This window comes from Stenella coeruleoalba, assembly GCF_951394435.1.
Source record: "Stenella coeruleoalba genome assembly, chromosome: 8".
NCBI classification, from domain to species: Eukaryota; Metazoa; Chordata; class Mammalia; order Artiodactyla; family Delphinidae; genus Stenella; species Stenella coeruleoalba.
Window position 1 is genome coordinate 28,006,997 of NC_137154.1, and position 24,961 is coordinate 28,031,957.

General features: G+C 38.4%; 1 protein-coding gene across 5 annotated transcripts in view; it reads left to right on the forward strand.

Annotated features, from left to right (window-relative positions):
- The window catches only part of KCNA4 (potassium voltage-gated channel subfamily A member 4), a 156,915-nt gene that overhangs the window by 28,246 nt on the left and 103,708 nt on the right, over window positions 1-24,961 (forward strand). For 4 of the 5 annotated variants that reach the window (XR_013829318.1, XR_013829319.1, XR_013829320.1 and 1 more), the window contains one exon: window positions 754-7,588. Coding sequence is in view for 1 of the 5 variants with exons in the window: in XM_079928425.1 (XP_079784551.1) it covers window positions 1,540-3,531 (1,992 nt within the window). In the remaining 4 variants the exon portion in view is untranslated. Of the gene's footprint in view, window positions 1-753; window positions 11,868-24,961 lie in introns of those variants that run through there. The other variant, XM_079928425.1, reaches the window with a different exon arrangement.

Consider the following 24,961-nt stretch of genomic DNA (forward strand, 5'->3'; position numbering starts at 1 on the left):
TAGACAATGCTATGAGGACATACGCATTTGGGGGTGGGTAGATTGACCATAAAATGTTATTATGTTGTTAATAACCGCCAGCCTTTATTGATATTCCTCATGTACAAGGCACTGTGGTGTTCTGTCCATATCAGTTATCTCATTTATCCTCTCAAAAGTGGGATGGGGGGAGGTTGTATTATTATCTACACTTTGTAGATGAGGTGATTGAAGATTGTTTAAGTGGTGGAACCTGGATTAAAGAAAACTGTTTTTTCCGACTTCTCTAATCCTGAATCAAGACAGAGAGGGGTGGACGGCCACTAAATTCGAAATATTTGATGTGGAAATTTAAAAAAATGCCTTGAGATCCATGAATGACGGAAGCAGCTGTAAAGTGACAGCATTGTTATTGTGGAATGAAGAGAGTGACAGTGAGAATTAAGACCTGGCATTAGAGAAAAGGTGGATTGAAGGAAGAGCCATATGGGTCAAGAGTGGAGAGAGAAAATATAATTGAGTTGCCACCAAAGTAGACAGTGCTGAAATATATCCAAAGAAGAAGGAAAGAAGGATGTTTAGTGAGAAGGAGATTGAACAAGCTGCCCCATACTACTCCTTGGAAATTTATAGTCGCTTTGGTGCTTTATATAATGGCTTGCTTGCTTGAGGACAGGAGAAAAAAGTATATGTGAAGGAAACGCTCAGTTTGCTCTTTATTATTTGATTCTCCTTTTTATTCTTCTCCTATGCTTGTTTCCCCTCCTTTTTCAGGTGAAGTGGCTTCTTCTGCATGATTTTAGCTGAAGGATGCTCTGCATTTCCTTGATTTCTATGGAGACCTCAGAGCTGGGCTTGCCCCCACTGACACCTCATCTTGCACCTTCTCTACCTCCCAAGGTCTTTGCCTCTAAAGCTAGCTCGGCATTGCCCCTGGGTCCAGGAAGCCAGTGATGAATTTAAGGGGAAAGCCTGGAAAATCATCCTGATAGGCTTTGAGTGGCAATGTCTGGACATACTTCAAGTCACATGTTAACATGGGTCAAGCCATCACTAGAAGGCAAGTGCTAAGACTTAAAGGCTTATTTGCATTTTATTTAAATTTGCTGGACTGAGCTCTGGACAATTTCCATGGCAGAAAAATATATTCCATTTTCTAGGCACGACTGCTGGCTGTTGGATACTTGCTGCCTTTAAATCTCGCAGCATCAATACCACATTCTAGACGTTATTTCCCACTTTGAACATCCCCCCCCCCAAATAAGTGTTTGGGAGACCCCAACATTTTCTGACTTAGGCTTGAAAGTGCCAGGCTGTTTCTCTGGAGGAACCAAGCTCTGGAGAGCAACACTGAATCCCTGGGAAGAGAGAGCATGGGGTGTGCTGATTTAAAAACAGAAAATGCAAAGTTGGACTGAAAATATCCTTAGTCTTCCAAGCAATCTGCTTAAAGGTTCCAAACTTACCTTAATTTGGTGAGAAAAGAAGCTGCCCTATTTTTCTTTCTCTTCTTCTTCTTCTCCTCCAACTGGAACCAGCCATTTCCCCCAAACCACCACCATGGAGGTTGCAATGGTGAGTGCGGAGAGCTCAGGGTGCAACAGTCACATGCCTTACGGTTATGCCGCGCAGGCCCGGGCCCGGGAGCGCGAGAGGCTGGCTCACTCGAGGGCGGCTGCGGCGGCTGCTGTCGCCGCGGCCACAGCTGCTGTGGAAGGCGGCGGGGGGTCTGGAGGGGGCGCCCACCATCACCACCACCACCAGCTGCGTGGGGCCTGCACCTCCCAAGACCCTCAGAGCGGCCGGGGAAGTAGGAGGAGGAGGCGACAGCGGCCCGAGAAGAAGAAAGTCCACCACCGGCAGAGCAGCTTCCCTCACTGCTCCGACCTGATGCCCAGTGGCTCCGAGGAGAAGATCCTGCGGGATCTGAGTGAGGAGGAGGAGGAAGAGGAGGAAGAGGAGGAGGAAGAGGAAGAAGAGGAGGCAGAGGAGGAGGAGGGAAGGTTTCGCTACAGCGAGGATGACCGCGGCGATGAGTGTTCCTACACCGACCTGCTGCCCCAGGACGATGCGGGCGGCGGTGGCGGCTACAGCTCGGTCCGCTACAGCGACTGCTGCGAACGCGTGGTGATCAACGTCTCGGGCCTGCGCTTTGAGACCCAGATGAAAACCCTGGCCCAGTTCCCCGAGACTTTGCTGGGGGACCCTGAGAAGAGGACTCAGTATTTCGACCCTCTGCGTAACGAGTATTTTTTTGACAGGAACAGGCCTAGCTTTGATGCCATCTTATACTATTACCAGTCAGGGGGCCGCCTGAAGAGGCCCGTCAACGTCCCCTTTGATATCTTCACGGAGGAGGTCAAGTTCTACCAGTTGGGGGAGGAGGCCCTGCTCAAGTTTCGGGAGGATGAGGGCTTTGTGAGAGAGGAGGAGGACAGGGCCTTGCCGGAGAATGAATTTAAAAAGCAGGTTTGGCTGCTCTTTGAGTATCCGGAGAGCTCCAGTCCCGCGAGGGGCATAGCTATCGTCTCGGTCCTGGTCATCCTCATCTCCATCGTCATCTTCTGCCTGGAAACCTTGCCAGAGTTTAGGGACGACAGGGATCTTATCACAGCACTGAGCACAGGCGGGCACAGTGGGTTGTTGAACGACACCTCGGCCCCCCACCCAGAGAACTCAGGGCACACGATATTCAACGACCCCTTCTTCATTGTGGAGACGGTCTGCATTGTGTGGTTCTCCTTTGAGTTTGTGGTTCGCTGCTTTGCTTGTCCCAGCCAAGCCCTCTTCTTCAAAAACATCATGAACATCATTGACATTGTCTCCATTTTGCCTTACTTCATCACGCTGGGCACGGATCTGGCCCAGCAGCAGGGGGGTGGCAACGGGCAGCAGCAGCAGGCCATGTCCTTCGCCATCCTCAGGATCATCCGTCTGGTCCGAGTATTCCGGATCTTCAAACTCTCCAGGCACTCCAAGGGCCTGCAGATCCTGGGCCACACCCTCCGAGCCAGCATGCGGGAACTGGGCCTTCTGATCTTTTTCCTCTTCATTGGGGTCATCCTCTTTTCCAGTGCTGTGTATTTCGCGGAGGCGGATGAACCGACTACCCATTTCCAAAGCATCCCAGATGCATTTTGGTGGGCCGTGGTGACCATGACAACTGTGGGCTACGGGGACATGAAGCCCATCACTGTGGGGGGCAAGATCGTAGGGTCTCTGTGTGCCATTGCAGGTGTCTTAACCATTGCTTTGCCAGTGCCAGTGATTGTCTCTAACTTTAACTATTTCTACCACAGAGAGACTGAAAATGAGGAACAGACACAGCTGACACAGAATGCAGTCAGTTGCCCGTACCTCCCTTCTAATTTGCTGAAGAAATTTCGGAGCTCTACTTCTTCTTCCCTGGGGGACAAGTCAGAGTATCTAGAGATGGAAGAAGGGGTTAAGGAATCTCTGTGTGCAAAGGAGAAGTGTCAGGGAAAGGGGGATGACAGTGAGACAGATAAAAACAACTGTTCTAATGCGAAGGCTGTGGAGACCGACGTGTGAATCTCCTTCGCCACCCGCCACTGCCCCTCCCCCCAATCCCAGCATCTCCAAATATATTTATGCATAGAGAGTGCAGTTATGAAAATGATATATGCAAATGAATCCAATGCATACAGTAGTACGCCATTTAATGGTTATACATGGCATAATTGTTACTAAACTTGTATTACATATCAAACAAATGATACATCTTGGAGAAGAGGGAGGCTTAAATAGGAGCAAATCTATCTTTATATTTTTTATTAGAATGCAAGAATTTTGCACATTAACTGGAGGAGGTGTTAAAAGTAAAGATGGTTCTGTGGAGAGAATGTGTATGTGTGTGTTTGTGTGTGTGTGAGTGCTGCGTGCGTGTGTGTATGTGTAAGTAAATTGTCAACGTTGTTAGTAATCGTGCAGTGATGGGAAAAGTTGGCATTTTGAAGTATTTACTATGTAAGACCTAATGAATTTGAGCTGTCATTTATCAGTGCTTTAATAGCATTTCATGTCTTTGGATTCCATAGCTGTTGTTTTTTAAAAATTGTAAGAATTACTATGTAGAAAAAAAAGAAAGTGGATTATTTAATAGACGATAGGTTACAGTTTTATCTTGGATTTAATTAAAGTTTATTTTTAACTGGAAATTAACTTTTAAAAAGGCTGCAGGGGCCTTTAGAAATTGATTATATTTTATTATTAATTTTGGGGAGATGTGACAGCAAATGCCTAACAATGATGGAAGAAATGAAATCAGAGAAAATGTAACAAGTTTTGCTCACAGATAACAGAACTGGAATTTTCTTTCTTTTTTTTTTTTTTCCTTTTCCTTTGCACTACTTTATATGCTGGAGATTGAGAGAGACTTCATACTGTGAATGTTTACTAATGTAACAGTTCAATGACAATCATTGGAAGAATGATTTCTTAGTCTTATTTTATTGTTCTCTCATTTTCTTTGTGTGAGAAGAATGGCCACAGAGATAACAGCACATGATTCCCTTCTCTTCTTAAATCTAAATAACTGATCTGCAAAGGGACTATGAAGTCAAATTTAGCAACTGAATCTTTTGAAATTGCTCTGTTACAATGATGCTTCTGAAACCATACTATTTTAAATATTCTTCTGCCTTTAAATCCAGAATAATTTAACCAAAGTTAATGCATGCACTGAAAGAATTCTTGAAGAATTAAGACGCCCAGCAGCTACAGTGATTATGGCTTAAGAGCTTTCTATTAAATGTGCAACATAAATTCTAGATTTATTAAGTTTATTTATTTGTGTAGCGACATAAGTGCAGAATGTGGGGATTCACCTCAGAATTTAGCATTCTATTTGCTAAAATTGATATAAGAAAGAATTGTGTCAAAACATTTGGCTTCCACATCACCATCATTATCATTTTTATTAAAGGAATTAGTGACACATGTAACTGCATTTAACTCACGACAAGATGTTCTAGAATGTGAGGTAACAGCTAGTGATCCAACTTACACTGTTAAGTCATAATGAGATGTAGGTCAGCAAACTCAGAATACATAAGAGGCCTTATTCTCCAATATTTCAACTTCTTTATGAAGTTGTTGTTCTGAAGTCTGGGGAAAAAATGCTATGTAGGGTATCTCAGCACGTAATGAACTCTGACAACTGCGAACTTTAAAAAAAAAAAAAAGGGCTAGAATCGCTTTACTCAAGCCTTTTAATCCCAGGCCATCATTTGATAATAATATAAATCTTACCTCTCCTTGAATGATATTTAAAATTCAAAGTAAATTCAATGTTAGGTTTAAAACCAAAGCTACCCCCTTCTCTTCACCCCTTCACCACCACTTTAGAGAAACACCTCTCAAGAACACCTTTTGGAGAATGAAAAACCGCCAGGGGTAGGGGGGGTGTTGACTGAGTGCAGACCAAAGATCTCTAGTGGACAATGGAGAGTGACAGAACAAGGAAATGCCATCTGTAACAAGACTTCAAAGGTGACATTTTAATATATTTTGGATTTAGAGCAAAAAATGTAACAAACATTAGACTAGGGGTAACACTATTTGGGTTGGTCACCGTTCATTTGGGAAAGTCACTGTTAATCTCTGTACCCCAGTTTCCTCATTAGTGAAAAAGAGGGCGCGTAAAGCATTTGTTACATCACAGAGTTGTTATGGGAGGCAGATGAGAACATGTGAAACCTCTGAAATGCCGAGTTCCGTATAAATTTCTGATGCTATGTCTAAATTGTTTAATCTTCCTCTGGGAGAAAAAGAGACTTAGAACCCATGAGTTACATCTGCTTTATTAGGATATTGTGAAAGTAATGGGTAATTTCTTTAATTTTGAGCTCCTTACAAGAAGTTGATTTGCAGATACAAGATAGCCTGTCACTGAATAATTACTTCAGTTTCTTCTTTTGGGGGAAGATCCCAGGCATGTCATGGTATAAAAAGTTGGCTCTGTGGACAAGGTACTGTGTAGCTTTTGCTGTACCCAAGTAGGTCAGATTATATCTTAATATAGTTTAAATGCTCTCTGGTATTGGATGTTTATTGACTATTCTATAATAGCAATAGCAATGATTTGGCTATGTTAGGAAGGGAAAATGTATTTCATTGTTTCCACAACATCTCCTTTTAAAATCTGAAAAGTTACATGAAATTTTATTGATATGTATTAGAATTTGGTATTTCTGAGAATCCGGGAAATATAGTCATTTGGGGACTCTGGGGTTTTCCTTTATCTTACATGGTTTTCTTAAGGGTAAAAGGGTCAAGAAGTAACAGCAAGGGCTTCCAAACCAAATATTATTAGGTTATTACTAAATGTTTGTTTGTTTGTTTGTTTTTTCCTGCAAGGTGCGTTTATTTTAGCATGTCTGGATCGTGATTTCACACTGAGAAGGAAGCATTTAAGCCCTTGAGACTTGTATAGGAACACTTCTATATAGAACACTTCTCTTACAGATAATGTGTGAAGGTAGATTCCTCAGTGCAGCTGTGGGTTTGTAGTATTTTTCCAAGTCACAGCTAGGCAAAGTGCTTTAGTATCATTTGTGAATGTTTTATACTAAGAATTATGCTTCCAGGGGCTATCTGTAACTTATTTAGGAAACTGTGTCTTTTTTAAGGCCACCATACACATTTTGCTGTAAGATAAAAGAGAAATGACCCCATTTACAGATTTGAATTCTTGGGATCTGGGATCATTTAGTTGCTTTTCAGATGATAATAAATGTTACCAAAAGTACAGTATTTGAGGGTCATCCTAATCAGAGTCTTTTCAAGAGTGGATGCATTGTTCTCTTTTGCATATGCTTGAAAAGGAAACAGCTATGCCTAACAGTTACGGAGGAGAGAGGAGGGATAGATATTCCTTTGAATTTCTGTGAAAAGAGAGCTTGTGGATACCAGCGGTGTGACAGTTGGTCTAGGGGTCCAGAGCCGACTTGTTGACTGTGGGCACATCATCTCATCTCCGTGATCTCAGGTTTTTGTTTTTAAATGTACAATCAGGTGATTGGGCTACATTATCACTTGATTCCTTCCGGTACCAAAATTCTGTGGAGTTGAAGAAAACACTAGATTAGCTTGATATTTTCTAAGTACCCCTCAAGTCATACCAGACTTGTAGTAAGAACAAAATGGTTTTATTTATTTATTTTTTGCGGTACGCGGGCCTCTCGCTGTTGTGGCCTCTCCAGCTGCGGAGCGCAGGCTCTGTACGCGCAGGCTCAGCGGCCATGGCTCCGTACGCGCAGGCTCAGCGGCCGTGGCTTAAGGGCCCAGCCGCTCCACGGAATGTGGGATCCTCCCGGACCAGGACACGAACCGCCCCCATCCGCTGCATCGGCAGGCGGGCTCTCAACCACTGCGCCACCAGGGAAGCCCCAACAAAATGGTTTTAAAATCTCCCTGTTAGGTTAAATGCAGAACCAGGAGTTTGAGATTGAGCTTTTAGAATGTAAACTAAACTGAATGAATCGGGTTTATTTTGAAGCTCTTTATTCTAGCCGCTTCTAAAGGGAAGGGATTCGCTTAATAAAAAATAATTCCTCAGTCTCCAGTTGAATCCACATGGTGAAAGTTGGTAAGTAAACATTTTGATTTCTTGCTTTGCTATAGTACAGTCTTGTCAGTAAGCAGTGTTCCGACCTGTGCTGGGGAACTCATTTTATGCTTAGACACATGTAGTATTTCACAAGTGCTACTGCTTTCCTTGTCCAATTTGTTTTAAGCAGGATAGCTGAAGCTCTGTGAAAATCTTTTCATTAAGCATATGTTGAAATAGCATCCAATATATGAATAAGAAATATCTAAGGAAAATACTCTGAGTTAATGTGTATATATATATTCTTTTTCCCCATTTTTTATTTTATTTATTTATTTATTTTATTTATTTTTATTTTTTGTGGTACGTGGGCCTCTCACTGTTGTGGCCTCTCCCGTTGCGGAGCACAGGCTCCGGACACGCAGGCTCAGCGGCCATGGCTCACGGGCCTAGCCGCTCGGCGGCTTGTGGGATCTTCCCGGACTGGGGCACGAACCCGTGTTCCCTGCATTGGCAGGCGGACTCTCAACCACTGCGCCACCGGGGAAGCCCTCCCCATTTTTTTAGAAAGTCAACTTTAACCAGTAGAAAATTATTTTTAATTGCATTGGAATCATAAATAGTAGTACCCCCATGTCCCAAGAGAATCAGGAAGGGTGTTCTCTGTTTTTGATTTTTAGGATTGTGATTCAGCATTAACATTGCAGCTATTCCTAGGTAAAGTGGGAAATAAATACACCTCGGTTCAGTTTACATTTTTAAGTTAACATGTGATGTGTTCATGGACACAATGCACAGTGTAACATCCCTCTTTATATATATGTATATGTGTGTGTGTGTGTGTATATATATATATAGAGAGAGAGAGAGAGAGACAGACAGACAGACAGACAGACAGAGAGAGATAGATACAGTTTAGGATGATTACGGGTTGTCATTCAGTGACAAAGGGGCCTGTTCCAGGAAATCTTCCTGACCCCAAAGTCATTCTGAATTCTGCAAGGGACATTTGGTGTGAACAAAAGGTACCTCTTGGTTTTCCTGATTGCAGAGAAACTTGACTCGAAACACAGAGTCTTCCAGACCAATCTATCCACCACTACAGGTTAGAAGACAATCCTACCTTCTAGTATGGCGATCAGTATTCCTGTTTGAAAGAAGGTTGATGGAGTGGTTTGTGTTCAAGATTGAAGGGAGCAGACCTATTTTTGCAGTAAATGGGAATATGTACTTCTGAAATGTGAATTAAGATTAGGACTGTGTGAGTTTTATTTCTGACTTGGTTTTCTGTTTCCATAGCAGTCCCAATTTCTCATAGTAGCCTCCTCTTAAGAAGTATGCTAATACATATTAGACCATATGATATGGCCCAATTTCAGGTTCAGAAAATATGGTGGCTTTATTTATGGGTAAATAAATTAATCCCAGGGTATGAGTTGGGTGATTTGAAAAACAGCACATATTTAATGAGCTGCAGCTCTGAGTGAGACCCTAGCATATCCCCTTTCAGGCCTGTAAGTAATACTAGGTGGGATTGATGCATAAGGCAAGTAATGTGCTAAATAAGGAGTCTTACTGTCATGTAGGAAAGGATAGTTCACTGGTCATGGTGTTGCTGACGTGCAGTTAAGTTTTTTTTTTTTTTTTTTTTTTTTTTTTTTTTTTTGGTGGTACGCGGGCCTCTCACTGTTGTGGCCTCTCCCGTTGCGGAGCACAGGCTCTGGACGCGCAGGCTCAGAGGCCATGGCTCATGGGCCCAGCTGCTCCGCGGCATGCGGGATCTCCCCAGATTGGGGCACGAACCCGTGTCCCCTGCATCGGCAGGCGGACTCTCAAGCACTGCGCCACCAGGGAAGCCCCAGTTAAGTTTTTGATCCATTTTCTGTCACTGGTATCTTGGAAGGAGAATTTGTATCCTGAAGACTAGGAGCTAAATGGTTTTGATAGTTGATCCACAAACATTCAACTTTTGCTTCCTTATCTGCAAATTATCTGTTGGATAGATTTTTTCATAACTGGTTTCTCATCTGAGGCTGGCTTTACTCAGGCTCAGAACCATTGTCTCCCATTAAACAGCCAGTCCAGAAAATGCAAAATCATAAAAAGAAAATAATACAGTTACAAAGAATCAACAAATATACTGAAACCAGAAAGCCAAGAAAAACCTAACTGGGAGGCCAAGTCTGTTGTTCAAATCAATGTGTCACATACATCAAAATGAAATATAAAGTATTTAGGGGTAGCCTTTGTCATGGCTTCTCACCACTAGCAGAGATAAGTCACTGAAAGAATATACAGTGTGAACATTTTCTGTGAAGATGATAGAAATGTCAACTTACTTCGGCAGTGGTCTTAGTAGTAATTTTTAGGAATAATTAATAAACATGGAAAATATGCTGTTTTTTCCAGTTATTGGCATTATGTGGAAATGTACTTGGATTGTTTTTTCATGCTTCTGTAGACCAGGGACATAGTTTTAAAGCCAGAGAGCATGAAGGCATTTTTATCCACAGTAAGCTACTGGCTGTTGAGGGGTCAGTCACCTCTTAAATCAGTCAAAGCACTTAAATAAATAGCCCCTATGGATATCAACTAAAGTTGTGTCAGTGCTGAGCCAAAGAATTATATTTGTTTTAACATAATTAGATTAATCTATATCCATATGTTTACATATATCATATATTTCATTTTCTGCCTTTATTCTGGCAAAAGATATATAAGTAAATGAATGGTCTGAGGCACTGAAAGAGACTTCTTGAAGTGAAGTGAAAATGTGTAAATATCATGTGGTTTGGGGAAATGGTGACACGTAAGGATTGAAAAGTCTGTCTTTATACTCTAGGTTGGATTTTTATGCCATATAACCCAGCGGTATTAGGGTTAAGCTCTGAGACATTCCATTGGATAAGGAGATGTGGAATTCATTCCCAGGAAAGGTTTTTATGTTTTATGGAACATTGCAAAATGTTTATTTTATTTTTCATGGACATTATATAAAGGATGTGTATAGCATGGAAACTGGACTATATGGCTGCATAGATCTACTCTATGCTCTCTAGAAATAGATTGATTTGAAGCCATTATCTTTCTGCATTTTTGTTGTAGCTGTTGTTTGACGTGACTTCCTTAATTCTCTTAGGTTCAATTACAATATTAAAAGTCTCAGGTTATTGTTGGGTTTTTGTGTTTTGTTTTTTGGTGAATGTTCTAATATCTTTCAGCCTCTGAGGGCACTCACATACAAAACTGTAAAATAATTGGAAAATCCCATATCTCTTGGGGACCAGGCCTATATTATCTGAACTCTCAGTGATGGGGGCCACATCTGTTAACGTGGACGGTGCATGTTATTCTATTTATAAACTTAATTCACTCATACCTGGATAGATGAATGATTCCCCTGGAGAACACTAATGGTGTTGATAGCACCCGAGCGAGTCTTGTTTTCTCCTTCAATTGGTAAGGATCATGATCCAAATGAGGCTTTCATTTGCTATCAGGCAGGAAAGGCTTTCATTTACTATCAGGCAGGGTAGGAAATAATTAATGAAGCTCCCCCTGGACTGGAATCTATCAAGAGGAGATAGAATCTCTAGGGACTGTAGTAAGATTTATATTTATTTGTTCATTTGCTGTTCCTTATTGGTGTCTTACTGGCATTACTATTGGGAGATGGATAGTAGTTTTAGGATGGTTTACCTAAGATTAACATGACTTTTGATAAGAAAATAGAGACTCTAAGTTCCACACTATCTTATTAGCTTCAGGAGTATCTCTAATTAAACACTTTAAGAAATTAATGTGAGATTTGGAGATTGCAATCTATATTTAGAGCCATGTATTTGGAGGGAGGTTTATCCCATAAATAATGATTCATTTATTCAGATTTCTTGAGAGGATAATGTTGTTTTTCTTGACTTCGCCACATTATATTTAAATTTGTGATCATGTTTAAATTGGTGGATATAAATGTTTACCTTCTAGCAGACCAAGTGAAAGGGTTGGTTGTGATTGATTAGAGAATGACAAGATTGTTTGATGATCTTTTTTTGCAACTTGGCTATTAATCGGTCTAGAAGCTGATTTCAGTATATGTGAAAAATGGCATAGGGAAGTGCATATATACCATATTACCATCTAGATGACACAGGAGTATTAGGGACAGATTTTCCTTCTGGGTTTTTAGAAGTATTCTCAGAGTTCTTGACCTGTTTCCTTCAGATCTGATCCAGCCAATGAGAAGCTAGTAAACTGCTTTTTTTTCTTGCAGTAGCAGCAGGTGATGCATCAGCAAGCTCTGATGCTAAGTGGGGGATAAGGGAGTGGGAGGGAGGGTGGGAGGCAAGGGGCAAAGAGTTATGCCTAAATGAAGTCATTAATAGGATGGCAAAAATAGCTAGATCAGTTTAAAAACTGCTCCATTTGATAGTGTTAACTACTAGTATGTATTAATCCGGGAAATCCAGGACAGTGAATTGATCACTTAGTATTGGTACCAGACTTAGTAGGCATGTGTATGTATATGTCCCAATACCCTAATTCCCTTTGTTCTTAGTCTTTGAGAGCACTCGCATTCGAAACCATAAAACTGTTGCTGAGAATTAAAGCTATACGTCTTATTAAAGATAAAACTCACCTTTCCTTTCAGAGCAAGGGATTCTTTCACATCCTCAGAAGATTACAACTTGAAGATTACAATTTGGGCACTTATATTTCACAGGGGATAATTCCCTCCTCCTGCCTCACCCTCTCATTCTAATACAGAATGTTAATGTGGTAGTGTATTAAAACCAAGACAGAGTTAAGCAGCCAGTTGAAGCCCTGAGAGTGAATGTCACCAACACAGAGCTGAATGGTGTGTTTATGTTGGTTATTGCCGGTGTGCAATTCTTAGAGGAATGGAAAAATCATAAAATCTGTGCAGTAACAAAATTAGAACTCCTTGCTGCTGTCATATGCTCCTTGCTGATTTAGCTGCTGCTCATCCACAGAGAAGAGGTGTCATTTCACTACTAGAATCCACATACTTCACAGGCTGCAAGGCAGTGTGAGAAACAGTGGAGAAAGGGTTAGATTAGACAGATGAAGATGAAGCAGAGTACAGTATTGTAAGGTGTGAATCGTCTTGTGACACCAAACTATATTTACTCACTCAAGGGACTAGTTGACTCTTTGGATGGGAGAGGCTGTTTAGGAATTACTGTTTCTTTTTGGTTTGTCCGTGGTATCACTGTTGGAGATCAGTCTAGCATGGGATAAATCCTGCTGTCATTGCTAAAATAAGCTGAAAATTACATGCTGGAAACATTTTTTTTTTCGTTTCAGTTATGAAAAGCTGTAGTTGTGTTATAAGCTTTGCAAGAGAGATTATGAAGTCATTCAACTTTCAAAAATGTTACTGTACCCTTAAAAGGATTTGAAAAGGAAATAGAAGATTCTAATATAAGTTCCAACCAAATATAAACTTGTTCAAAATAAAGGGTTCAAAGGTTTCCTTTCTGGTTTCCCCCTTTCAGTCTTTCCCCTCAGTTATTAAGCCTATTGCCTTTTTTTAAACCGCAGAGATGGCCACGTAAAATGCTTGCACGCCCAACTCACCTTTGCTTCAACAAAAGCCCCAAGCAGGAAGGCTTCTGCCATCCCAGGTTCACCGATTTCTCAGGGAGAGCTTTTTTTGTGTGATCCAGGTAGATGTCTTGCCATTTTATAAATCAGGTCATGCCAGCGCATACCCAAAAAGCTTCTACGATCACCTGCAATGTAGGTCTGTTATGTTCGGTCATTATGCTAGGTTATTTTCTGCCTATTAGTGAACAGCTGGGATTTTAGAAACAGCTGGATGATTAGTTGTGTATTTTCCATTTTTTCACCCAGATGCTTTATTACTGTGTAGAAACAGCCCCAGTGTGGAATGAGCCGCAAGTATGATAGCAAAAATTTTCCTCGGATGCAACTGTTGTTATTAGGAATGTAATGAAGAAAATCAAGGGCAAATTGTTCACTTTACAAACACGTTGTTAAGAGATGACGCACTCATTTCCATTCCTGGACAAAGCAGTTGATTTACCAACTTTTTGAATGCCTCTCGTGATATTCCTTAGGCTACCGAAGCTCTGCTCTGACTGTTACATTTATTTGCTTAAGGGGAAATGTCTATACATGAGGAGACGTCACCTGAGCTTTCCATTCGCTGCTGGCAACGGAAGCTGACAGAGCAGGCAGGCTCCCGGCCTTTCACTCATCAGCCTATTTTTAGGTTGGTCCCTTTGTGACTAACTTCAACCCTGACTAGAGGGGTTGAAATTCGAAGACAACACAGTGTTTTATTATGAACATTTGCACGTTTATAAAACTTTGATATTGTGAAAGGGACAAATGTAATTCACCCACTGTTTGTTGGTTCCTCACCCTGGACTAAAATAAGAATAAATAGAGTGCCCTGACTTCTTTCCTTCACCAAGTAGTTTTTCAACAGAGGTTTGTTAAGCTCATGCCAGGTGACTGGGCTGTACCTGTGTTCCCAATCTCTAAAGGTACTAACACTTCAGAGAATCACAGTCCACGTAGAAGGATTTTTGAGTTACGGAAAGATTTATTCTTCTCAATAACAGGATTCTTGTTTATTATTACTATTACCCCCTCTCCCCCCTAGAATCTATATGTTTGACTGGGTCTGGTTTCTCCTTAAAGAGTGAATTGCCAGGCTATCATTCTTTAAGAATACTTTTTATAAATTCTATCTAGTGTTTGTAAAGTGCTTCCATTTCTGTAATATCTTCTGTATAAACTGCGCAGTAAATGGGACCAAATTCAACTTGCCAATTTTTTAGGATTCTTGCTCATGTAATAACAATAGTCAGTGCTTTCAAACAGTAGAGGTAATCACCTCTACAGAGAGTATTTACTTATTTTAATTCCCAGCATTTACATTCTATTTGATAGCATGTGTTTAAGTTATAACTCAGAGAGGAGGAGAGAAGCAAAGATTTGACTGCAATAATAAACATCTGTGAAACAGTAAACAATAGTCATATTTTTTATTCCAAAGTAGATTTTTTCCAGGACCATGGTTCTTCTATTCTATAAGAACATTTTTTTTAAGCACATCTGTATCTGTCTTTCTCCTTGGAATGGTATGAGTGCTGTTGATGGTGCATTTTCAAATTTTGACTTGAGTAAAGACCTGAGTTTCTTCTTTGGATAAATGTAAAAAAGCTTGTGCTTCTTGTGGACTAGCTACCTAGGCAAGCCAAATGAAACTGTGTCAATTACAGGCTAGGTCAGGGCAGTTGAGGCCAACTTTTGGGAGTTTTCTGAGGTACCTTCTGTCTGCATTGCTCAGATCTCATAAGTGTTTGCTCAGATGTCTATTTGCTTTTAGGATGCTATCTGATTTCTTTCTCTCTCTTTTTTTTTTTTTTTTATTTCTTTCTCTTGGAGTTAAGGCTTTCACATTTGAAATTTGGTTGTAATAACGTGTTTAGCTTTCTCTATCTAGCTTTAATTTCTTCAGAACAACTCAAACTTCTATGAAATATGTCTTAAGGACTATCTTGTTTGTTTTGTGAGTGTTTCAGAACATACATTAGAGACTCAGGCTTTCAGTGTTCATTCAGGCCAAACAACCATTATCTTTAATTGAAGCTCCTTCTAACTTGAAGCCAAAACAATTGGTCGAGGCAGTGAAGGAAAAAAAAAAAAAGCCAAGTTGATTGTCTGGCATTGTGAAGTCATTGATTCAGTTCTGCTTCATTAAAGCCGTTAGTATGAAACGCATCCTAGATTCTTTTAAAATTTGGGGAGTTTTCAAGTACTATCTATTCTGTCAGGGAAATACTTTTAATTGTAAACCATTACTTTGTGGAATTTTTATTTTTTACTTTAGCGAATTGTAACTATTCCTGTGCCTTAGAAATAGGACATTCTGCATACGAAATGCAAACAAACCCATTGTTTTGTGATTTCTTAAAACTAAGATGATTTTCCCTTCACAGTTTTTTCTGAAAGCATTTTCAAACTTTAAAAAGGTATATTTAGCCTAAATTAGCAAATACATAGTTAATATTTGAAGATTTTTTTTTTAGCCAAATAGCTGAATTGCTCATTATTTAGTGTGAAGGAGTAAATGACTCTTACAATGTTTTTTTTTTACACATCAGATATTGGAGATGGAAAGACATATATTTATTTACAATTTCTGAAAGAGGCTGAAGGTAACAGCAGAGTGTTTCATGTGGTTCATTCAGAAGTCCTTTAACAGAAGCCAACTGCATTTACCATATATCAGAATTTTTCTATACCTAACCAGAGAGTGTAATTTAGAAATGTGATATTACATTAAGTAGATTACATTTCTGAAATTTTAAAATAAATTCATATTATATAACATTACCTCTATTTAGGGCCTTTAAAAAAAATGTACTAAATTTTCTAACAGGTGCGTGTGAGTGTTCTCAGAATAGAGTTTGACAATTTAAAACCCTATTTCCCTGAATGAGCAATATGTTTTCAGAAGAAAAGTCTCTTTATGTACACGTTTGAATATAAATATATTACTCTGTCTTTAACTTTTATTTTAGATCTTGATCTTAAATTTGGTTTCCCTTTTTCTAGTATCAACTGCTGGTTTCTGTGGCATTAAGGAATCATTAATTATTTGTTCCTATTTGTTCCTATTAGAATAAAATTTTACCTTAAAAATAAGGACTAATAATTTGTACAGATTGACCCATAGAGAATTAGTACATAAAACAGACATTTCTCTTTTCACTGGTCATGTAGAGCCATTTCTCAGTAATTATGTTTTTCTGCTTTTTAAAAATGTGAAACTCACATTATTTTACTAAGTATTTATTGCAATCTGCTCATGCTATTTATCAAAACCTGGCTGTTTGCCATGGAGAAATAAACCTCTTGGCCTCCATAGAATAGTATTAAAAGCATCTTGTAATAAACCTCTCACCAGAAAGATGGTTCCATGGCAGGTATTCAAGGACGGTATTGTAGGCAGCTCTAGGGTACTTAATGGAAAATACAGACAACTTAAGGGATTCAATTTCACTAAAAAAAAAAAAAAAAAAAAAAAAACCATATTCTTAACAAGTTGAATGTTGCCATAGCTCCAGTCTTTTAAATCACATTGTTGCACAAAATTATTTGTCAGTGGATGGTCAAATGAAAAATTAGGGATGAGGTATAGAGAGTTTTGCTATTAAATAACATTTTTAATTTTGAAACCATTCCTACCTCTGCAAACAAATTCTAATTATAGGAGATGTTTGGTTTTCTAACTGGAAGATAACAAGAGCAAGAAGTTCAAAGTCAGATTAATCATGAATAAGCAGAATTTGCTTTTGTGGTATGTTTCTGCTTGTGGCTATAACACAAACCTATTATCTTATAATTTCTATCATTAGCATGCTAATATCGTCACATTTTAATAACTTGTTAATTTCCACGGAAGCCTAGGTGGTAAATTTAGGTTGTGTGCTTTGCAGCCAGCTACCGGTTAGCAGATGGACAGACATGGTCATAGAATTTGCCACTGTCCACATCACTACTAGTACTATGAACGTATTTGTGATGAAAGCTTATTTTTCGTTTCTTTCTTAGGTTCTCAGAGAAGAGTATTTAATTTTATTTTATTTAAGGAAATCTTTATTTTTTAGGAGAATGTATCAAATCCATCCTTGAAACCGAGATCATGTGGCGATAGAGTGTGTGGGAGAAGTAGTTGTGTGTTGTTCGTAGTTTTGGCCACTTAGGTTGTTTGTCCATGTCCAGATCAAAACATACATATGTTTTTCCTTGATTGGTTGAACTGGTTAATGTGTGCTTCTTATCTGTGTGAAGTGTTTTAAAGGAGACATTTACAACTGAGAAAAGAGTCATCATTTGTATTCATGCTAGTGGAAGATAAGCTTCATACTTCAGACTGGCCTGTGCTACTTAATGACACTGGAAACTCAAGGGGGTGTGATGTGCTCGATGCATTCCAGCAAATTGTAAGAGGTTCTGGAATCATTTGAATTGTGCCTTTATGTTGATGAGGTTGACCAAAGTATTTACTCATTGCTTTTGTAGATGCTGTGCAGATGCTCTTATATATCTTTTAAAAGTACTATTGAAGTGTGTTTATCTCATGCTTGTATTTCAGAGTATAATAAAATATATAATGATCACATGTAACCATGATGGCATGTGATCAATAACAAAACGAGTAACAGACATAGTTAAGGCTTGAGGAGTTATTTTAAATATTTTTTTGAACTAAAATAATATTACCCTATTATATTCTCAATATGTAGAATAGAGAACAGGCAGAGTGAGGGGGGGGAAGGTGTTTTGTTATTCTAACTCCTTTTTTCCTATGCATTGTTATCCTACCTCATTATAATTATAATATACTTATATCTGAGTTGTGTTTTTCCCTGATTATAATATCACTGCCTTTTCCTTATGTCACTACATAGTTTTTTATTATTCTTTTATTTTTTGCCATGATTTTGTGTCTGTACCACAATCTATCAAATCAATGTGCGTAGTTTTCTTGTTCATTTCAGTATGATGGATATTTTATAGATTGCTTTATTTTTTTCATTATAAATAAAACTTATATCTTCATGAATATAATATTTAAAAAAAATTTATTTTACTATTTTTTAAAGCTAGCTTCCCAATAGAAGTTGTTTGTTTTTAAATAAAGGGACTTTAATTTTAAGTGCTATTGCAGTCTTTTCCAATATAATATAATATAATATATTAATAATGAATCTAGTGGGTCAAGAAATAAATTTTGAAAATAATTTATTTGCTGTTCTCTGCAGTTTAGCAAACATTAATCATTTAAATATTATCAATAATGTAATGGCTATACACTGACCTTAACTTTGCCTATTCATATAGCAAATTGTTTTAGATGTAAGTGTTGCTTGAGCAGCTCATGACAAAGTGGTTCACGTTAGTTCTCTGGTCTCCTACTGTAAGCAGACTCCTGTACATTTTCATTTGGTTCACGGTAATCAGGATAATTATACATTTGTCCCGTAGTATCCACGGGGGATTGGTTCCAGGACTCTCCTCAGATACCGAAATCCGAAGATTCTCAAGTCCCTTGTATAAAATGGTGTAGTGTTTGCATGTAATCTACACATACCCTCTCATATACTTTAAATCATTACTAGGTTACTTATAATACCTAATACAATGTAAATGCTATGTACATGGTTGTGCATACAATACATGTGCTATGTAAATCGTTGCCAGTGTGTGGCAAATTCAAGTTTTGCTGTTTGGAACTTTCTAGAATTTTGTTTTTTTCCCCAAATATTTTTGATCCGTGGTTGGTTGAATCCAAGATGTGGAACCCATGGATATGAAGGCTCTCTTTGTCTTACCTGAAGGGCCTGCCTTCAGCTCTCTAATCTCTCTTAACTCCACCATCACTCAAGCCTTTCATCTGTCCTTAAGACAACTTACTCTTCTGAACTCCTGATCTCTGTATGGCTTGTGAATGTTTTCGTGGTAATTTCATCATGGGATATTGAATTATAGGAGACAGGTTTTATCTCCAGTTCCATTTCTCCTCTTTCTCTATTCTCTTCTTCCTTCTTTTCCTTCAACTCCTTTTCTTCTCTTTCTCTCTCTCTCTTTTTTTTTTTTGACTGAATATCTCACTTTTCACTGACTTGATGTTTCAGTATTGAGGGACAGATTACAAATGGGAAATGCTCTGCCTACTTCTTCTCACCTTGGAATTGGATGGTCCCTTAGAAGAGTTTAAAACTGTTCATATTCAAGCTAAGCAGCCTGTCTCCTAGTAAGAGAACCAAGCTATGTAGACTACTGAATTTTGTAAAGATTAAATGTTATGTTCTAATGGTACTTGTCTCTGGAAATAATACAGGTTATTCCTGGGAATATTAATTCCTGCTCTTGAAGAATAATCTGTTTGCCTAACTTCTTGGATTCAATATTTTAATGAAAAAAGGCGGGGGGTGGGGAAGAGGACTGGATAATTTTTTTTTTTTTCTTTTCCTTGGCAGCTAAAAGCACATTTTTATCTCCTTTTTCCAGGGCTCCTGAAAGAATTTCTGGAATTATTGAAAAACTTTGCTGATTTTAAACTCTGAGCCCATAACTCTTTACTGTTTCTTATTATCTGCTTATCTTGGAAATGCTGGTTTTTGGAGAATTGATCCAATTAAATTAGAGCTGTTTCCAGTTATTCCTGGAAGCCCTTCTTGTTTCGGGAAGAAATAGTAGAAATAAACAATTTTTTTTTTTTAAAGATTTGAGACAATTTGTAATATCTTGTGGACAGTTTGCCTACTGCGTTTCTTCTAATTGTACCTTTCTTTTCAGAGACAGAGGTCTTGGTATCTTAAACCATAACTACAGGGTTTTAAGGGTCAGTCATTTCGATAAAAAGGCTATAAAGCCAGGAGCCAAATCTCAGTTTCTAGAACAAACAAGGAAACAAAGAGATTAGAACATTTTAACTCACTAAGTGAAACAGTGAAATTATGAATAATGCTTCTATTTTTGGAAATTTAGTTGTGTTTGGGGATGACTTCTGTGCACTGGCCTGGCTGTACCAGTTGTTTAGATGTTGAAATTTGTCTATACTGACTGGTATCCAGTGGACTCTGGAGCTTACCAAGTGCCCCAAGATATTGGCCCCTCCCCTTAAATCTCTTCAAGATCCATGAATTAATGGGCAAACTCCTGGCATATCAGGGGACCTCTAAAACTCAGCCCTGTCGCTAAGGCTGTGATCTATCTTAATTGTTCATGCCTTATCAGTTGTGTATATATTTTAACTATCATTCCTGGTCATGAGACCAGACCTCAGGTGATCCAGCAGTTCTAGCATTTTGAGTTCTAGTGTTTCTGGATTCTGTTTCTAGTTCTGACACCAACTTTGGCTTCGGGTATTTTAGATCTATTTACTTTCTCTATGCCTTAGTCTACCCATTTGCATCAGGATCTGAGGAAACCAGACTCATAGAAAGGATTGATAAATACCAGCTGGAGTTTGTCCAGTGCTTAAAGGTTTTAATCATAAATTGGTTTACATGTTAATATGTAGATCAGTTAGTATTTTCTGTGTATCAGGCCAAAACTTAGTGGCTTAAAAGAACAGACAGTTATTAGGCATGATTTCGTAGGTTGGCAATTTGGGTTGGGTTCAGCTGGTTGGTTTTTATTTTGGTATCACCAGAGATCCCACATGTGGCTACAGTCAGCTGAGTGGGCTGCTCCTGGCTGATTGATCCCCGATGGCCTCAAACACAAACTTTAAGTTAATGGGGGTGATCAATCCATGTACCTCCAGCATTTAGTGGGATAGTCTGTGCTTCTTCACATGGCAGCTGGGTTCCAAAAGTGGCAAAAGAGGACAAACATGAGGTAAGAACTTCTCAAGCCTTTGCTTGCATCTTCTTTGCTAACATCCCATTAGCCAAACAAGTTACATGGCCAAGCCCAGATTCAAGGGGTAGGGAAACAGAGTTCTCTTTGTCATTAGAGAAGTTACGAAATATTTGTGGTCATTTTTTCATTTGATGACAACAGCACGTAACCAAATTTCTTTTGACAAAGAATCTATCCCAGAACATGGGAATTCCCTTGCAGTCCAGTGGTTAGGACTCAGCGCTTTTTCACTGCCGGGTCTCAGGTTTGATCCCTGGTTGGGGAGCTAAGCTCCCACAAGCCATGTAGCACAGCCAAAAACAAAAAAACAAACAAAAAAATCTATCCCAGAAAAAATATTTTAGAGATAGCTGTCCTTGTCTATAGAGAGAATGCATGGAAAAAAGAATATTTTAGTTTAGTTCACTTTTCAAACTCTCTTCTGCCTAGTGCACCTTGGGACATTATGGACTCTGGGTTATATGTGCTTGTGAAGGAAGTCGTTTATACCAAGTGCTTTAAAGTTATTTTTTATCTCTATTAGGTTTTTTAAAAAAATTCCTTCCTGAGAGAATTATAAACTTCAAGAGATAAAGGACTGATTGCTTCTTTTGGTATTCTTTCCCAGTCTGGTAGCCTGCACATAGTGTTATTGGCTAATCTGTAGCCTCCACTGACTAGACATAGACAAGAATTTCACGTTAAGCATGTTTACATCATTTTGTTATGTTTGCTTGTGCCTCAGTGCTTTTTAGCGGTTGTTTAAAATAATTATTAAAAAATAAATCTTTGCATTAACGTGAGCTGCTTATTTGTGCCTTGAATTTTGAGCCAAGAACATTGGTTTCTACTGTGAATTTAAAGCTTATTTCTTGTGAAATCTGATAAGTCATGTCCAACTTTGGATCTGTCGTTTTACATGCAGCACACGTGAATTTCATCAAACGCTGGCTCAATTCTGTCAGCCGCCAGTGAAACATCTGGTAGTGTAATGTGCTCAACTTGATATCTGTTGAGTAAAGTATCAATCTTGTAACAAATTTTCAAGTGATTTCAGAGCATTCTTATTGGCTAATTACTGATATCAATAATAATTATGTTAAACTTGGTACTTCTCTTGCCATGTTATAGTAGATGTCTGGCAGTCATAGAACAAGGAAGCTAATATTTTTTCTAATGTACCTTTGAGGAAGTGACTTAAGGATTACTATATTGTTTCCTCTCCCTATGGTATTAAGATGTCTTTCCAAATGCATATGATAGTCTAATCTATCAGCAAATCATTAAATAATGTTACAGGGACTTTGGAAGGTATTATTGGTAGAACAGATAAATCCATGTATTATAGAAAAGTTCTCATCACTACCCATAGTCATATAATAATAGTTGCTATAATTAATAGTAGTCATATAATACTAATTCTCTCCTTTGCTGTGGTGTATAGACAAGTATATGGTTGCATCTTTTTCCCTTTGGCTGAAAGGTCTAATTTCCTTGTTCCTATCCATAAAAGATTTTGGATGCTTCCTTTGCCATATTTAAATTTTATAGCTGAAAATTGCCTTTTAATTTCCAAATAGCTGTTAGATGGCAAAGTCAGTGCTTTGGGTAACGTTAGGATTCTTTAATAATTAAAGGCAGTTCTTTTCTTTGGATGCTTCCATCAATGAAATTTCTTGCAGCAGTCACTTTTCCATATACCTAAGGCAGCAGAGCTCTTATAATGTTCTCTGGATGTATATAGATTAAATTTTGAATCATAACAATAATAATAAGTAAAGTTTTCTAAACACTTTTTTTTTTTTTTTTTTTGGCCAGAAAATAGGCATATCCACTACTTGGTGTGAGTGATTTCATTTAATACTTCATTTCTCAGGGATTTCTAGGGGAAGATCACAAAAATTATAAGTGCATATTTAATGAAAGAAGACAGTAGTAATCAAAAGTTTGCCTTCTGTTTGGTTTCATAGCATTTATTTAACTTTTCATAAAGAAACACATACCATGCTTATAGGTCAATTTTTGTGTGCTCTTTGCCCAGTGATGTGATTGCTAATATTAAAAAGTCAAAGAAAAGATGTCCAGGAAATAGGGACCTGTCCCTGATGACAGGGACCAGGATTGAAGGATCTGGAAGAATTTTCGATATGGCATATTTGTCAAAAACAGTTGGGTAGGCTTAGATTTCGGTATCCTTTGCCATGTTGCTGGTACTTTCAGACATCTCTTTTTTATCACTGTAAAATGTGAAAAATCGCATTTCAAAAGCAAGAAGGGAGCAAGAAAGTGTTTTCTTGGACCACTTACTGCTGCACTGCCCTCATCTACATTGGCTGTCCTGTTCATGATGTCTTCCGTACCTCAGTCTTTTCCCTTCTGATGGTGGACACCATTGAATTTTGATACTCTCACTTATCCAATGGTTGTGAAGGAGCTGAACTGATCAGTGGATGAAGCACTCAGGAAATAGGCCCTACTCTGGACATCTAACTCATTAATTTTATTATGGTAAATGTTAAATGCTTGCTAATGTATCTTGGAAAATATGGCAAGATGAAACCAATACCTGTTTTTTCTATTTATTATTTTTTTCTTTTAAAATCATCTCTATTGTGGCATATATAGTGCCTGTACAATAAGCAGTATCTACCTCAAGTGTACAAGTCAATGAATTTTGACAAATGTATACACCTGTGAATCCACGACTACAATCAAGATGCAGACATGACTCCAGCAACCAATGAAACCTGCTTTGCGTCACTATAGATGAGTTTTGCAATTTCCAGAATTGTGTATAAATGGACTCTTGTTTCTGGCTGCTTTCACTTAGCACCATGTTTTTGATTCATCTATGTTGTTGCATATATCATTCCGCAGTTAGTTTTTTTCTTTTTATTGCTGAGTACAATTTCATTGTATGGACATACCACATACTGTTTAATCCATTCACCTCTTGGTGGACATTTAGGTTTTCTAAACCCTGTTTTGATGTTCTTTTTTTTTTCCCCGCCGCCAAATCTTGTTCTTAGTGCCACCCGCTAATTATTTCATGTCCTTAAACCTAAATTTCATTCATCTTTTGTCATTTACTCTACTACTTGGCTATATTCTTTATATACTACAAGAAATCAATCTACCATTAAAAGTTTATATAGGATATGTATATTTCAGTAGAATTACTTAATATTTTAAAAAAATCAGTTCTTAATGATTTCTTTCTGAAACGAAGTGCTTCTAATCAAGAATGTGTATTCTTTTTCTCCAGAAGTCACTTTTATCTCTGGGCCATTTTTGTTACTTTGATGGCAGCAATGATGAGGATTTCCCTAGAAATACATGCTGACATATAGGTAGACCAGCAGTCCGCTGACAGAGCACTTCCTTGCTTCAAAGAAACAGTACATGACAATTAGAGTGATTTCAGTTATAAAAGTTGGTAAATGAAATGCAGAGTTTTCTATGTTCCCCATTTGAAATATAAACTCTTTGAGACTTTCATTAGTTTCTTAAAGTAACAATCTTCTTCTGCAAGTTATACTAATGGAGCGAGCTGCAGCCTCTCCACTGAAGCAAATTTTTGAAGACCAATTTTGCCTCTGCCCAACTTAGTATAGCTACTGAAGTTAGGAGCAACATGAGTTTAGGAGGACTGTTCTTTTAAATCTTTCTTTTAGATCATTTCTTTTAAACATCCAGACTTAATGTCTAAGTACATTCACATTTTTAAGTTCTCTGGGACTCCCTTTGTTCCTGTTCTTTCTTCTCTTTCTCTCCAGTTTTCTTTCTCCTTCATTTTTCATCTGCATTTCCATTTCTCTCTTTTTCTTCCTATTCCCCCTCTAGCCACAGGTTCTCCAAGGAAGGACTGAGCACCACAAGAGAAATTCTTTCTGCTCTGCTTTGACCATCTTGCCTATGAAAGTTTGCTTTCCTAACCCAGAAATCTCAAAGATGTTGCTAGAGTGAGTTCTGTATCCTATACCCTGGCAAAGCTCCTAG